The following is a 17669-nucleotide window of genomic DNA, read 5'->3' as shown; positions in this document are numbered from 1 at the left end:
GGGAGGACCTGCTTTAGTTCCCGGCCGTCACTGATGAGTGAATTGATGTTTGCAAAGGTAGAGGGAAATGAGGTTGGGTGGGGGGCTTCCATCTCTCAGCAGAAAAAATCCAACTCCTCCATCCATGGCAGCCTCCTTCTACTCTGAATCACCCCCACCCCTTTTCTTCTTGACTGGGCCAATTCTGATTTCCCAGTGACCTATCTCTTCCCCTACTGCGGCCCCTCCTGTCTGATGCAGATAATAGTTTCCTCGATATGTTTCCCCGTGGTACTCTGCATAAGTCTGAGCAAACTCCAGGAGAGAGAGCAAAGGACAGAGAAGCCTGGCATGCTGCAGTCCATGGGGTCGCAAAGAGTTGGACATGACTGAGCGACGGAACAATAACCACGGTGCTTTGAACTTTTTGAAAAGGATGAGGCAAGCAAACACATGATGAAGGGGACAAGCGCATGAAAAAGGGGACAAGCGCTGTGAAGGGCAGGGTATTCAGCAGGCGCTCTCACGCCAGCAGGGGACAGCCAGCTCCTAGCATGCGGGTACCAAATGGACCGGTCCGTACACTGTCCCTACAGTCCACGTCCACGCGGCCGCTGTTCAGGAGCAGGCGGAGCAGAGTCAGGTTGCCCCTCCTCGCTGCCCAGAATGCCGCGTTGGCAAGCGGGGTTTCCTTCTGCAGAAGCAAAATGAAACAGAATCTTTAAAACTGACCTTCATTAATGTGACCACCGCTACGTAAACACGCGCTGCCATTCAAAATGGAGAGTTTCCAGATGTGTCTGATCATTGGAAAGAGTGTTCCTCCCGCAGCGGGTCATCGCTGTATACTTGGCTATGGGATGCAGGAAACCCGAGCCCTGGGGCTGTGGCAGAGCGCAGGGTTGTTGATTACACAGCACTGTTAATATACTCCATTTCCCACCAACGTCCTCGCTTTCCTGCCTCTGTGTCTTTGTTCAGTTTCCTTTTTGCTTGAAAGAATTTTTCCCCATCCTTCAAGGCCAAGGTTCTGCTTAACTGCTATTTCTTCCCTGCCATGTTCCCAAATGTCTCTTATCTCTAAGCGGAGGGAAATCGCTCCCAGTTCTGAGTTTACCAGCGTCTTTTCTGTGGCTCAGATGGTAAAGAATCCTCCTGCAATGTAGGAGACCTGGATTCAATCCCTGGGTCAGGAAGATCCCCTAGAGAAGGGAATGGCTACCCACTTCAGTATTCTTGCCTGGGAAAGTTCATGAACAGGGGAGCCTGGCGGGCTACAGTCCATGGGGTTGCAAAGAGATGGATATGACTGAGCAAGTGACTAACTTTCTGTGTCATCAATGCTTTCTACTCAATTTCAGCCGCCTGGGTAAACGCCTCGCTCGCTCTCTACCAAAGGTTCTTTGATTCAGCTGGAACTTGCCAGAGGTTTCTGTTGAGAACAAAGAACTCTGGGCATGAAATGTTGCTATGCGACCTCAGGTGGATCCTTCACTCCAGTGTGGGGTCATTTTAAAGTTGCTAAGTTAACCCTGAAACCATGACTATGGAAGGAACACAGGTGGAGAACAGTTCTCCAGAATCAAAGTGGCAGAGCTGACTGAAGCACCACCTCCTTCTCTAAAATGCATTGATTTGGATTTGCAGAGAAAAGTCCGTGGTGGGGGCAGAAGGATGGGCAGAACCAGTCAGCTCTGGGTTTCAAGTCTGGCTTTGGGCAATGGACTGGCCCTGATAAGTCCTGGTTTCCTCTTGCTTAGATGGAGATCACACGACATGCCCTGAAGTTTATGGTAAAAATTAAATGATGTAGGAGGCTCAAGATGAAGGGGATACATTAATATGTATACTTATAGCTGATTCATGCTGCTGTACAGCAGAAACTAACATATAACTGTAAAGCAACTATACTACCACTAAAAAATAGAAGTAAATTTAAAAAATGATGTAGGTTAACTGGCTAATACCGTATCTGGCATGTTATATGTGCTTAAAAACGCTAGTTTCCTTCCTTCTATCCACTTTCTTTACAAAGTTAGAACCAACAGGCAAAATTAAAATCAGAGTATTGCTACTAACGACGAATTCACAGGAAATTTTTTAGTATTCAAATTAACAAAAATATTTTTTTTTGGTGGGCTTAAAGCACTCCTCTCAGGGCTTCCTTGGTGGCTCAGATGGTAAAGAATCCTCCTGCAATGCAGGTAGACCTGGGTTTGATCCCTGGATCATGAAGATTCCCTGAAGAAGCAAAAGGCTACCCACTCCAGTATTCTTGCCTGGAGAATTTCCGTGGACAGAGGAGCCTGGTGGGGTAGAGCCCATGGAGTCACAAAGAGTCGGACATGACTGAGCAACTAACACTTTCTTTCTTCAAAGCACTCCTCTGAACCAGAGAGTCTTATATGCAATACATCTTCGAAGACTATTGATACGTTTTTACATACAGACCTAGTGAAAACTCAAAGTGAAAGTTGCTCATTCATGACCGACTCTTGCGACCTCATGAACTATACAGTCCATGGAATTCTCCAGGCCAGAATACTGGAGTGGGTAGCCTTTCCCTTCTCCAGAGGATCTTCCCAACCCAGGGATTGAACCCAGGTCTCCCACATTGTAGGTGGATTATTTACCAGCTGAGCCACAAGGGAAACCCAAGAATACTAGATTCCCTTCTCCAGCTGATCTTCCCAACCCAGGAATTGAACTGGGGTGTCCTGCATTGCCAGCAGATTCTTTACCAACTGAACTATGAGGGAAGCCCTAACAGTACCTAACTCACCATCAATAAGTTAAAAAGCAGACACCAACAGTTTCGGCTGCTCCGAGGAGCCAACACAGTGAAGTACAGGGGTGGCAGAGGGCTGGCAGCATCTGGGGTAGGAGGATTTAACTTGAGAAGCCCTTCAGCACGTACCCAACTTAGCGTTCCTGTGCATTCTTGGATGAGAGTGTGGCGAAGCAGGGAGTGATAAGCAGATTACAAACATACTTGCAATGCTTTTTTGGCTCTGTTAGGAGGGAAGAAAATTCACCTTAAATTGCAGGTGAACCCTTTGCTTCCCCTGAAGGTGTAAACTGTACTGTCCCAGTTTGCACACCCAGTGTCTGTGGCTTTTACACCAGGCTGGGCCTGATGTTACAGCTGTGACTACGATAAGCCATGGCAGGCTGGTTTGACTTGTATATAAACCATGAAACAATGCCCCTTTGACAAGAGACACTGCACGAGGCCAGGACGAAGTATGGGAGGGTGAATCAGGAAGATAATTTAATATGCACCACGGAAACAGCTCTGCTGGCTTTTCCGGAAACATGAGAACTTGAGATAAATAAACTTTAAATCATTTTCGGTGATTCTGTTTCAACTTTAACCCCAAATGCCTTTCAAAAACCATCTGTAAACCACAAGCTTCTATTGTCATAACAAGCTCTCCGGCCAGGAGCCTCTCCTGCCTTTAGAATGGCCTCAGGGAGTCCTCTCCTTTTCACAGACTAGACATCCCCGTTTTGTAGAAGGTTCCAGAAACTGAGCTTTGGGAAAAGGTTTAAATCTTTCATTTTCCCTCAAGGGCTTGATTTACTGGCAGGTGGAGGCATGAAAAAGTTGTTGATTTGGGGTAAGAGAGGGCCGAGTTCAAGTCCTAACCCTGCTGCATCCCTGTTCTGTGACCTTGGGGAGGTTATTTAAGTTCTCTCTGCCCCAGGAAAGTGAGAATAATATTAACAGTGCTAGTGTAGGCAATATCCTTGGGGGATTGGTTCCAGGACTGCCTGTGGATACCAAAATCTGTGGATGCTCAAGTCTCTTATATAAATTGGCACAGTAGTTACATATAAACTATTTGCATATAACCTACACATATCATCTCATATACTTTAAATCACCTGTGGGTTACTTACGATACCTTACACGACGTAAGTGCTAAGTAAATAGTTGCCAGTGCAGGACAAATTCAAGCTCTCTTGCTTGGAACGTTCTGAAATTTTCCAAATATTTTTGGTCTGTGGTTGAATCCACAGATGCAGAATCTGCAGACACAGAGGGTCAACTGTGCCTCTGTCACGGGTTGTTAGAGGATAAATGAGGTAATACGTGCAAATGTACTTCGAGAGTAAACATTCAAGAAATGTGATCTCTAAAAGCAGAGTCCTCCTACGCTTAGTTGCTCAGTCATGTCCGACTCTTCGTGACCTTATAGACTGTGGCTCACCAGGCTCAAGAATACTGGAGTGGGTTGCCATGCCCTCCTTCAGGGGATCTTCCCAACCCAGGGATCGAACCTGTGTCTCTTATGTTTCCTGTACTGGCAGGCGAGTTCTTTACCACTAGCGCCACCTGGGAAGCCCAAGCTATTTCTTACCAAATGCTTATTCCATACCACTGGCACATCCTCTGCAACACAGCTCAGTGAAGTGGGAACATTACTACCCTACTGCTCAGATGACATAGTGAGAACAAGGCAGGCTGCAGCCAAAAGGCAGTCTGGAGCTCGAGGCTAGGCTTTCAGCCATCCCCCTGCCTGCCTCCTGCAGAAGTCTCCTCCTGAGACAGCAAGAAACAGGCAGTGGCCACCCCAATGACCACCTTCCTAACCTCATGCCAAGCTCCTCTTCTGCCAACAGAGAAAGTCCCCTGGCCTTCCTTTACAGACCACATTGCTTGGTAAACTTCCAAACTTCCTCTGGGCACAATATGCACATAATCCTAACATGTGGTTTATAAAGCGCAGCCCTTAAGCCTTGAAAGGAGCTGATGCATGTGAAAATGCCTCACACAAATCCTAAGGCACTTCACCAATCCTGTGATGACTATTTAACCTCTTTCTTGGTTTTTCGCGTCTCTGGCATCAGGCTATCAGTGTGATATGATGAGTTACAGCAAAGCCAACCTAAGCTGGGTAGTGCTCTGTGTCAGGCAGCGTGCTGAGCACTCTCATTGCTCTAACACTTTTAATTCCCAGGACAATCTCACAAGGTAGATGCTACTGTTCCCAGTTTTAGGATGAGGAAACTGAGGCACAGAAATGACTTACTCAAGGTCAGCCAGCTGGAAAGTAACAGAGCTAGGATTCAAACCTAAGTCTGTTTGGGTCCAGAGTCTGAGATCCTATATCTTATACCTTGTTAGAAAACCAGGGCACAACCTTCCACATAGGTCATCTTCTCTTCTCTTCCCCCAGCCCCCCTTTACTGCTAGAATTTTGGCTCACACATTGCTCATTAGCACACTACCAGAAATTAAATACAGGAAGGAAGGGGAGAGAAACACAGAAGGGAAGTTGTTACTTGTACAGAAATGGAATTTTGATTAAAAGCTAAGAGGGGGTAGAGATCCCAACTATTGGCTTAAAAACTGGTTGAGAATCATGTGGATTTTAAGCGTGTATAATTAATTTAATCAAGAGAACACTGGCTTTGTTCAATGATGAATTTCTCTGGTGTTAGAAGCCAGATTAAACGAGGAGATAAGAAGGGTGGAGAGACCATGTGCAGAAGGAGGTTTCTGAGATCTTACCATTTCACTTTGTGCTAAATGGCTAAAATTCACTGAGTCACTTAAAAAACATTAACTGAGCGTTAAACCTGTGTTGTAAGTATCATTACACTTCTGTAAATGACAGGAAACCACAGAGAAAAAGTAGGTAATTTAGGGGACTTCCGCAGGTGGGCCAGTGGTTAAAAATCCAACTTGCAATGCAGGGGAAGTTGGTTCAATCTCCGGTTGGGGAATTAAGATCCCACATGCCAAGGAGCAACTAAGCCTGTACACTGCACCTACTGAGCCCACGTGCCACAACTAAAGAGTCCGTGTGTCACAACGAAAGATTCCCGTATGACACAACTGAGACCCGAGGCAGCCAAATAAATAAAATAATAAAAATCACTGTGGTTTTTCCAAAAAGCTAAACATCTGACAAAAAAAAATAAGTGATTTTTCTACTCAGGCATTCTGCCATAGAGGTAGTAGCCCTGTATAACACAGGTGTCTCCAAACTCAGAACTGCAGACTATGTTTAAAGTCTGTTTAACACATGTATGTTCAGCAGAGGCCAATTGATAGAGTAGAAAGTACTTCAGCTGTTTTCTGAAATGAGGCTATTTAGAAGAATACAGTGACTGCTAACAGGTACACAGTTTCTTGTGGGGTTGATTAAAATATTCTAAAATAGATTGTACTCATGGTTGCACAACTCTGAATATGCTAGAAAAAAAAGCCACCAGAATGGACAGTTTAACTGGGTGTGTTATATGGTATGTGACCTGTATTTCAATAAAGCTGTCAAAAAAATAAATGCATGGTTTTGTCAATTTATTTTCCTGTGGCTCATCCAAGTAATTTCAGATGATTGATGAACTGGAGTTGATTCTGAGAAAACTTACATACTTTCAGAACAAGGGTCAAAAGTATAAGTTCCTGTATGTCTGGCCAAGGCATGAGCAATTTCCGCCACCAATATGGAACCCGGCATTCAGGGCTTCCCTGGTGACTCAGTGGTAAAGAACCTGCCTGCCAATGCAGGAGACATAAGAGATGCCGGTTCGATCCCTGGGTTAGGAAGATCCCCTGGAGGAGGAAATTGACAACCCACTCCAGTATTCTTGCCTGGGAAATTCCATGGATGGAGGAACCTGGCAAGCTACAGTCCATGGGGTTGCAGAGCCGAACACAACTCAGTGACTAAACAGCAAATCCTCTCCATTAAGACATGATCAAGAAAGACCCAGGTATTACTCTTTATCTGGTGATCTCTCCTCTGGAATAGTGACTCCCCCTCACTGGGTTAGGGTCTAACTTACAAATTGTGCTGGACTTCTGGCAACCTCAGCCCAGAAGAATAAATCCTGAGTAGCTGAAATAGCTGTTATAAAGACAAAAGAAAAGCTATGACCAACCTGCTGCTGCTGCTAAGGTGCTTCAGTCATGTCTGACTCTGCGCGACCCCATAGACGGCAGCCCATCAGGCTCCCCCGTCCCTGGGATTCTCCAGGCAAGAACACTGGAGTGGGTTGCCATTTCCTTCTCCAATGCGTGAAAGTGAAAAGTGAAAGTGAAGTCGCTCAGTCGTGTCCGACTCTTCGCGACCCCACGGACTGCAGCCCACCAGGCTCCACCATCCATGGGAACCTAGACAGCATATTAATAAGCAGAGACATTACTTTGCCACCAAAGGTCCATCTAATCAAAGCTATGGTTTTTCTAGTAGTCATGTATGGATGTGAGAGTTGGACTATAAGGAAAGCTGAGCACCGAAGAATTGATGCTTTTGAACTGTAGTGTTTAAGACTTTTGAGAGGCCCTTGGACTACAAGGAGATCCAACCAGTCAATCCTAAAGGAAATCAGTCCTGAATATTCATTGAAAGTTCTGATGCTGAAGCTGAAACTCCAATGCGTTGTCCACCTGATGGGAAGAGCCGACTCATTTGAAAAGACCCTGATGCTGGGAAAGATTAAAAGCAGGAGGAGAAGGGGACAACAGAGGATAAGATGGTTGGATGGTATCACCGACTCCATGGACGTGAGTTTGAGCAAGTTCCGGGAGTTGGTGATGGACAGGAAAGCCTGGCATGCTGCAGTCTATGGGGTTATAAAAAGTCGGACGTGACTGAGCGACTGAACTGAAAGACAAAAGTCAATCTACTGAAATCTATGAGTTTTCTTCCACAAAAAAGACTCAGACCTGTAATCTGAGTTCTCTTTACTTTAAAAACAATTCCAGCAAACATGTATGTCTTTTCCCAACCAGAACAAACTAGCAGTTGCCTTTTCTAATGAGTCAGATCTTCAGATGAGATGGCCAAAGCTGATAAGAAGAGCTAACTCATTAGAAAAAACTCTGATGCTGGGCAAGATTGAAGGCAGGAGAAGGAGGCAACAGAGGATGAGATGGTTGCATGGCATCACAGATTCAATGGACATGAGTGAGCAAACTCCGGGAGATGGTGAAGGACAGGGAAACCTGGCATGCGGCAGTCAATGGGGTCGCAAAGAGTTGGACAGGACTGAGCAACTGAACAACAACAAAACGTTGACATTTACTGAAGGCAAAGCGCTACCAGCGAGAAGAGACTGTTGACAACATAACGGGGAAAGGATGAAGCGAGCGTCCTGGAGGCTCAGAAACTAACAGTCCTACAAGTGGTGACTCTGAGTCACGAGAAGAAGCTAAACTGTGGTTTCTAAAGCCCTGTTTATCCACCCACAGATTCAGCCAACAGCTGAGTCTTTTCAATGCAGACCTTGGAAACAAAGGGTCTAGGGCCTCCAAGCCTTTCAGCCACCTACGAAAATGAAACAATGGCTCCAAAATCAGAGTCAATGAAAACATCATTCAATATCTACAAAATGCTAAATGTCAATTGCTAAAACTGATATTCACAAAATATTGCTGACACAATATAATCTGCAGGTCTGTTTTTCCCACTATACAAGAACTACTGAACTGCAGAAAAATCATGGGCAAATGTGGAGAAGGAAATGGCAACCCACTCCAGTAATCCTGCCTGGAGAATCCCAGGGGCAGAGCAGCCTGCTGGGCTGCCGTCTATGGGGTTGGACATGACAGAAGCGACTGAGCAGCAGCAGCAGCATGGGCAATTGTAAATTAAAGCTTTCTTTTGTTTAGACACTCATTCATGTCTGACTCTTCTACGACCGCAGGGACTGTCGCCCGCCAGGCTCCTCTGTCCATGGGATTTCCCAGGCAAGAATATTGGAGTGGGTTGCCATTTCCTTCTTCAGGGTATCTTCCCAACCCAGGGATTGAACCTGTGTCTCCTACACTGGCAAATGGATTCTTTACCACTGAGCCACCAGAGAAGTCTAAATTTAAAGATTCAGTTCAGTTCAGTTCAGTTCAGTTGCTCAGTCGTGTCCGACTCTCCGCGACCCCATGAATCACAGCACGCCAGGCCTCCCTGTCCATCACCAACTCCTGGAGTTCACTCAAACTCATGTCCATCGAGTCAGTGATGCCATCCAGCCATCTCATTCTCTGTCGTCCCCTTCTCCTCCCGCCCCCAACCTTTCCCAGCATCAGAGTCTTTTCCAGTGAGTCAATTCGTCGCATGAGGTGGCCAAAGTATTGCAGTTTCAGCTTCAGCATCAGTCCTTCCAATGAACACCCAGGATTGATCTCCTTTAGAATGGACTGGTTGCTAAATAATTCTAAAAGCAATATTATAAAAACCCTTCCAAAAATGTACAATAAAAGTGGTTGTGGGATCTTAGTTTCCCAACCAGGGATTGAACCTGGACCCCAGGCACTGAAAGTACTGAGTCCTAACCACAGGACTTACCAGAGAATTCCCAAAAGCGCTATTTTTTTTAAGATTCTTTTTTTTTTTTTTGTGGACCATTTTTTTGAAGTCTTTATTGTATTTGTTACAATACTGCTTCTGTTTTATGTCTTGTATTTTTGGCCAAGAAGCATGTGGAATCTCATAGCTCCTCAACCAGGGATCAAGTCCACACACCCTGTGTTGGAAGGGGAAGTCTTAACCACTAGAGCACCAGGGACGTCCTGTATTTTTATCATGGGCTGTGGGCACACTCTGGCACTAGTGGAAAAGCTGTCAGTGCAGGAGACATAAGAGACACGGGTTTGATCCCTGAGTTGGGAAAATCCCCTGGAGGAGGAAATGGCAACCCACTCCAGTACTCTTGCCTGGAAAATCCCATGAACAGAGGAGCCTGGTCATACAGTCTATGGGGTCGCAGAGACTGAGCAACTAAACAACATGATATTAGCTGGGGCTAGTACACGGTTAGTCACCCAGCCTGAGACTCTCCCCCGCTGACCCTCAAAGCTTCTCTCTGTGCCTTTTAGAACTCCTCTACTTTCTAAAAAATCAACCGTCTTTCTCCTTCACCCAGCACCAAGCTTCCTGTCTCCCTAGGTGGGGTGCGGGGGAGGGGAGTGTGGGGAGGGGGTGCTGAACCTGCTCCCATAGCAGCCCCAGGATGAGGAATGGGGTTGGACCTTCCTCACCTGGCTTCCAGACACCCCCTCTCAGCAGGTGTACACATCTCTGCTGCTTCAAGACCCAGGCCATCCCACCTTCTCATCTTCTGCCTCACCTCAACGTAGCTGTGGCCTCCGGATCGTTCTCCCTTCTTCACTGAAACTGTTGGCACCTGCCCTCCTGCCCACCCCAAATTCTGAGCTCATCCTGGCCTTCGGTTTACAAAATATCAGTGTCTCTGCTCTCCCACCTCTGAGCACTTCAGCACTCAGCTCGACCATCCTCTCCACGCACAAGCCTTCTCAGCACTCCCTTCGGCCATCTTAAAACACTTCTGTACTGAGATGCTTTGCTCAGTCGGTAAAAAAATCTGCCTGCAATGCAAGAGACCCCAGTTTGATCCTGGTTGGGCAATATTCCCTGGAGAAGGAAATGGCAACCCACTCCAGTATTCTTGCCTGGAAAATCCCGTGGACAGAGGAGCCTGGTGGGCTACAGTCCATGGGGTCACAAGAGTCAGACATGACTTACTTTAGTTTTAGAACTAATACTTTACATACTGGGCTGGCCAAAAAGTTCATTCAAGTTTTTCCATAACTGTGATGAAAAACCCAAATGAACTTTTTGGAAAACCCAATACCATAAAATTCATCTTTTTAGAAGGGAGTTTGGGGGAGAATGGATACATGTATATGTATGGCTAAGTCCCTTCACTGTTCACCTGAAACTATCACAACATTGTTAACTAGCTGCACCCCAATACAAAATAAAAAATGTTCAAAAGAAAAATAAACAAATAGACTATGAAAAAAAAAAACCCAAAACCCATCTTTTTAAAGCATATAATTCAGTGGTTTTTATTTTAATCTCAAGGTTTTACAGCCATCACCTTATCCCAGAATACTTTCATCAACTAGAAGAAACCTCGGAGAAGGCAATGGCACCCCACTCCAGTACTCTTGCCTGGAAAGTCCCATGGACAGAGGAGCCTGGTGGGCTGCAGTCCATGGGGTCGCTGAGGGTTGGACACAACTGCGCGACTTCACTTTCACTTTTCACTTTCATGCATTGGAGAAGGAAATGGCAACCCACTCCACTGCTCTTGCCTGGAGAATCCCAGGGATGGCGAAGCTTGGTGGGCTGCCGTCTATGGGGTGACACAGAGTCGGACATGACTGAAGTGACTTAGCTAGCAAGCAAGCAAGCAAGCAAGGAGAAACCTCATATCTATTAACAATCACTCTCCATTAGCCCCTTCTCCCCCAGCTCCTGGCAACCACTAATCTAGTTTCTGTCTCTATGGATTTGCCTATTCTGGACACTTGATATAAATGGGGTGGGGGGGGGGCTTCCCTAGTGGCCCAGATGGTAAAGGAACTGCCTGCAATGCAGGTGTCACCAGATTCGAACCCTGGGTCATGAAGATCCCCTGGAGAAAGGAATGGCAACCCACTCCAGTATTCTTACCTAGAGAATTCCATGAACAGAGAAGCATGGTGGGCTACAGTCCATGGGGTTGCAAAAGAGTCGGACAGGACTGAGTGACTAACACCATATAAATGGAACCCTGTAACATGGAGCCTTTTGTGTCTGGCGTTTTCCACTTACCATAACGTTTTCAAGGTCCATCCCCATTGCTGCACGTATGAGAGATTCATTCCTTTTGCTGGCTGAATGATCCATCACATGGATACACCATGTCATGGTCTGAATCTTTGTGTCCTCTCCTCTCTGAATTCGTATATTGAAGTCCTAACCTCCCAATGTGATGTCTGGAGGTAATTAGGTTTAGATTAGGCCATGAGGGTGGAGCCCCCTTGGTGGGGTTCAGTTCAGTCACTCAGTCGTGTCCGACTCTTTGCGACCCCATGAATCACAGCACACCAGGCCTCCCTGTCTATCAACAACTCCCAGAGTTCACTCAAACTCACGTCCATCAAGCCAGTGAGGCCATCCAGCCATCTCATTCTTTGTCGTCCCCATCTCCTCCTGCCCCCAATCCCTCCCAGCATCAGTCTTTTCCAGTGAGTCAACTCGTCGCATGAGGTGGCCGAAGTATTGGAGTTTCAGCTTTAGCATCAGTCCTTCCAAAGAACACCCAGGACTGATCTACGTTAGAATGGACTGGTTGGATCTCCGTGCACTCCAAGGGACTCTCAAGAGTCTTCTCCAACACCACAGGTCAAAAGCATCAATTCTTTGGCGATCAGCTTTCTTCACAGTCCAACTCTCACATCCATACATGACCATGGGAAAAACCATAGCCTTGACTAGACGGACTTTGGTTGGCTAAGTAATGTCTCTGCTTTTTAATATGCTATCTTGGTTGGTCATAACTTTCCTTCCAAGGAGTAAGCGTCTTTTAATTTCATGACTGCAATCAGCATCCGCAGTGATTTTGGAGCCCAAAAATATAAAGTCTGACACTGTTTCCACTGTTTTTCCATCTATTTCCCATGAAGTGACGGGACCAGATGCCATGATCTTAGTTTTCTGAATGTTGAGCTTCAAGCCAACCTTTTCACTCTCCTCTTTTTTTTTTTCACTTTCATCAAGACGCTTTTTAGTTCCTCTTCACTTTCTGCTATAAGGGTGGTGTTAGTGCCTTTACAAAGAAAGAAAGACATTGGAGCTCATTGTCTCTCTCATCTGAGGATACAGTCAGAAAGTAGCTGCTTGCAAGCCAGGAAGTAGGCTCTCACCAGAAACTAAAACTGTCAGCAGCTTGTTCTTGGGCTTCCCGGTCTCCACCACGGTGAGATATAAATTCCTGACATATGTTTTCATTTCTCCTGCATATACACCTAGAAGCAGAATTGTTGGGTCATATGGCAACGGTTAATTTTTTTGAAGAATGACCAGACTGTTCTCTATTATTGCTGTATCATTTTACATTCCTACAAGTAATGTAGAAGGGTTCCAATTTCATTGTTGTTGTTTTCAATTTCTCCACATTCTTCTTTTTGTTGTTGTTTTCAATTGCCCCAGATTCTTGCCAATGTTTGTCATTGTCTGTCTTGTTGACTGTAATCATCCTAAAGGGTGTAACTGTGGTGTCTCACTGCAGTTTTGATTTGCATTTCCTGATGGCTACTGATTTAAATATCCTTTCAGTGGCTTATTGACCATTTGTATATTTCTTTGGAAGAAACTTCTATTCAGATCCTTTGCCCATTTCAAAACTGGGTTGTCTGTTTACTGTTGAAATGTCTATTATCATTTAAAGATGATCAGGACTTCCCTGGCAGTCCATGCTTTTGTTGAGGGCTCAGGTTCAATCCTTGCTGGTAAAGAATTCACCTGCAACGCAGGAGACACCAGTTGGATTCCTGGGTCGGGAAGATCCCCTGGAGAAGGGATAGGCTACCTACTCCAGTATTCTTGGACTTTCCTGGTGGCTCAGCTGGTAAAGAATCTGCCTGCAATGCAGGAGACCTGGGTTTGATCCCTGGGTTGGAATGATCCCCTGGAGAAGGGAACGGCTACCTACTCCGGTATTCTGGCTGAGAATTCCATGGACTGAATAGTCCAAGGGATCACAAGGAGTCAAACATGACTGAGTGACTTTCACTTCCAGGGGAACTAAGATCCTCCAAGCTGTGTGGTGCAACCAAAAATAATAATAATTAAAAAATAAAGATGTTCAAGTCTCTACCATTTTAAAGCAAACAAACTCTTGGCCAAGTCTGGATTCCCACCGCAGTCACTGTTTCCAATTTTTTGAAAGAGTTTTCTCCACTTGTGGTTTCCACCCACTCTCTTTTCAAGCTGTTACAGTCTGGCTTTTGAACACAACACTGCATTGAAACTGTTCTCAACAAGGTCACCAGAGTCTGTTCTGTTACTAAGTTCAACGGGCACTTTTTGATTCTTAGCTTGTTTGATTTCTCTGAGGTATTTAATTCTGCGTCCCTCTTCGCCTTTATTGAAGGGCTAGAGATTCTTGGCTTAATGACTACACATGCTTCTGATTTTTCTCATACATTTCTGTCTGCCACGCCCTCCTCCCCCCTCCATTTTCTCAATGGGTTTCTCTTATTCTGCTCATTCTTAAGTCCTGAGGTTCTTTAAGAATTTGTTCTCAGTCCTCTAATGTATTACCTTTACATGATCTCACTGGGCAGCCACATTCATTCCCATGGGTTCAACGACCATTTAACACTGCTCACTCTTAAATGTCATCTCTGTTTCCTGCCTAGACTACCCTCCTGGGCTCCCAGTTTGCACATCTGTCTAACTAACATCTCTACTTGGACTCACTCCATCCTGAAACTTTACATGTACCACACCAAACATTTTATCTTTATCTCTCTGCCCTTCCCTAACCCAGTGAATAACATCAATCACTGAATTCTGCTGATTAACAATGTTTAAGTCACTCAACGTTTGTCTGTTTTCTTCCATTCTCAAAATCTGTGCCCTAGTCTGGTACCATTTAACAGGATGTCCCCAACATAGTCTTGACTGGTCTCCCAGCTCCGTTCTATTCTTTGAACTGTTGCTATTGTTTAGTCACTAAGTCATGTCCTACTCTTTTGTGATCCCTTGGACCATAGCCAGCCAGGCTCCTCTATCCATGGGATTTCCCAGGCAAGAATACTGGAGTGGGTTGCCATTTCCTTCTCCAGGGTGTCTCTTGCACTGCAGGTGGATTCTTGACTACTGAGCCACCTGGGAAACCCAACTCCAAATTGCAGCCAGAGATCTTTCTGACATGCAAATCTCACCGTGTCATTCCCCTGCTTAAATAAGCTATTTTAAGAGTTGGGATCACACTTGCTATGGAGCGAAACTCACCAGGGTTTCAGTCTGAACACCATTCGCTCACTGGCTGCACGGTTGTGGGAAGAGTTACTTAACTTCTCCATGTTTTAGTTTCCTTACTTAGAAAAGGTGGTGGTGATGGTGGTGGGGGGTGGGGGCAAAGTACCTTCTCGTGGTTCCTCCGGAAGATTCAGAACTTGAACCGTGGAGCCCCTGGATCAGAATCGGGCACATTTTATGTGCTCAGTACATTTTAACTAATACATTTTTAAAAACATCTTCAATACAGGCAAATCAATGAACCTCGTTTTCCCGAAATGAACCCGAAAATGCGGGGGTTAAATAAATGACTTTAATAAACTCGCTCTGCGCTGGTCCCTCAGCTCCAGAGTCGAAAAAGTATTCCGGGAGGAAGCAGCAGTGGGGCGGCTGGCGTTCGGGAACACGGATGCAGGAATCGGTGCCGCAGCCCGGGTCCCCGCGAGGAGCGCCGACCCAGGGCTCCTTCCCCGCCCCCGCCCGCCCGTTACCCCGGCGACAGTCCCCGCCGCCCGGCGCCCCGCGGCCCGGCTCACCCACCTGCACCCAGAAGTGCGCAAAGCCTTTCCCGCAGAGCCCGCGCCCCCAGATCACAAACCACAGGGGCAGCCCTGCCCGGCCGCTCCCTCCCGGGCCCCGCAGCCCACCCCATCCTGCGGGCCCGCGGCGGCGCCGGGCGGACGGAGGGTGCCGGCCCCGCCGCTGCAGGTCGGCCGCCCGCCCGGCGCGTCCTCCGGCAGGCGCGGCGCTCACCTTGAACGACATCTTGCACATGTCCGCGGCCGCCCCGCCGGGCCCCGCGCGCTTCCGGCCCGGACGCCTGCACGGCCCTGCCTCCCTCCCTCTCCCGCCGCCTTCCGCAGAGGGCGGCCTCCGCGGCGCCGCGCGCTCCCGCCGCTGCAGACCCGGCCGGGCCGGGATGGGGAGGAGGGGGAGGAGGAGGAGGGGGAGGGGAGGAGGAGGAGGGGAGGAGGGGGGGAGGGGAGGAGGGGGAGGAGGGGGAGGAGGGGTAGGAGGAGGGACGGAGGAGGGAGAGGGAGGGGGCATCCCTCGGACGACCCTCCCCCATCCCCCTACCCTCCCATCCCCGCCCCACCCGCACCCCCGCACCTGCCACACAAACACTCCCAGCTCCGCTCGCACTGTGCACACACTACACACACACACACACACACACACACACGAGGTTCATGCACGCACCGCTGCACACTCACAACCTCACACCACTCTGCACATATCCAGATTCACTCTCTCACACTCCAAACTGAACACCCCACTCTGTGCACACTCTCCAGCCTCCACACACACACACAACCCTAGCCACGTTTTCAACCCTAGCTGGAAACCCAGCTCTGCTTTTAACCTACTTGATAATTCACGACAAAGCTGATTTAAGCTAACGGTGCCGTTCATACACAAGAGAAACAAGCATATCAATGTTTCCAAAGTTGTGTAAGAAATTTTCTGTTGTAGTTCAATGTGCTGACATGCTTATATATACTACGTTATGAAAGTGTTTCGTATGCACTAAAAACCCAATAATTTAAAATTTTGGTTCAGGAGGAAAAAAACCCACACCCACACCCCTCATGTACACACCCTCTCTCCCATGCACACACTCCATGCACATCCACAATTCTGCCTCACACACACACACACCCTCTGCACACACTGCAGTCTCTACACAGCCTCTACATTCCACACACACAGGTTCACAATCAATACATAGATCCACACACACCCATGTATACACACTACACACACACACAGCCTCCAGTAGGGCACAGTCTGCATCAAATGACTCTCAGCCTTCATTACAGCACAAATATGATGATGATGGAAATGAAACATGAGAAAAAAACTTCACCCATCATCTCACAACTCTTTCAAATGGCTAGTTTCTGTCCTTCTAGGTTTTCTTTTTCTTCTTTTTCTTTTCTAAGAATCTGAGTTTTGTTCCTCTTGCAGAAAAGAGCTGGGAAAAAAGCCTTTGATTGAATGAGTGATAAATGGTATTTTCCTTTCTGACGGTGAAGGGCACAATTTGAAATAAACACATATTCCTCCACTTTTTTATCACATAGTCAGCTCCTCCTCTTGACCTTTCCTGCACACCCACAGTATGTATGGCAGGCATTGTCCACTCCCTCATACAAACTGCTGGCTGATTGCCCAGGACTGAGTTGAGGGAAATAAAAGTGGGAGAGCCATATTTCTTAAAAATTAAAAATATATTATTTTTAAAGTATAAAAAGCAGTAATAGCCTTTCTAGAAAATCTGAATGCTAAAGTAAAAGTGGACATCTCACACCCTCCTACTACAGGAATACACTCATTCTCCCTGTCATCTCTGTTTGAGCCTCTTCCTTTTCCTCAAATAAATTTGTAATGAATTTTTAATTTAAAAGTTAAAAAATACAACTTCAAGTTGAAGTTCATAAAGGACATAAAATGTTTATCTTGTGTAAATACGGTGGATACATTGTACTACTTTGTGTTTAAAACAATTTTAAGAAAAAGTGTTCCAGAATTTGATAGGAACTTCTAATTTTTTAAATCAAGAAAGAGGGACTTCCCTGGTGGTCCTGTGGTTAAGACGTTGCACTTCCACTGAAGGGGTCCTGGATTCAATCCCTAGTCAGAGAACTAAGATCTGGCATGCCATGTAGTGTGGCCAAGAATAATAACATAAAAAAATATCAAGGATGATGCAAAACTTTTACCCTGCATTTGGTATCTATGGATGAGATAGTTTTGATGTTGATGAGATAGTTTTGACATGACATTACTATATAAGATCAAGCATTGGAAGTTGTGTTTTATTAACAGTTTTGATAAAAAGAGAGAATGAAAAGAAGTAATATTTTGAGTGCTATAGAGTACTTTGAGTGCTAAGGTGCTTCCTTTATAAGAATGCTA

The 17669-nt window shown here is 46.3% G+C and overlaps 1 protein-coding gene across 6 annotated transcripts in view; it reads right to left on the bottom strand.

Moving 5' to 3' along the window:
- The window catches only part of ANKRD29 (ankyrin repeat domain 29), a 76262-nt gene extending 60642 nt beyond the window's left edge, over positions 1-15620 (bottom strand). The window contains exons 1-3 of one of the 6 annotated variants that reach the window (XM_088833348.1): positions 15504-15594; positions 14878-14924; positions 712-863 (exon numbers count right to left, since the gene is read on the bottom strand). In XM_088833348.1, coding sequence (XP_088689474.1) covers positions 712-753 — 42 coding nt within the window. In that variant the 5' untranslated portion in view covers positions 754-863; positions 14878-14924; positions 15504-15594. Of the gene's footprint in view, positions 1-562; positions 674-711; positions 864-11555; positions 11975-14877; positions 14925-15503 lie in introns of those variants that run through there. The other 5 variants (XM_055417094.2, XR_008684653.2, XM_055417093.2 and 2 more) reach the window with 5 other exon arrangements.
- Between the last annotated feature and the right edge of the window lie 2049 nt (positions 15621-17669).

This window comes from Moschus berezovskii, chromosome 28, assembly GCF_049115385.1.
Source record: "Moschus berezovskii isolate FMDL1 chromosome 28, NW_MosBer_1.0, whole genome shotgun sequence".
NCBI lineage: Eukaryota > Metazoa > Chordata > Mammalia > Artiodactyla > Moschidae > Moschus > Moschus berezovskii.
The sequence above is the reverse complement of the archived record's forward strand: the minus strand, read 5'-3'. Positions and strand labels throughout refer to the sequence as shown.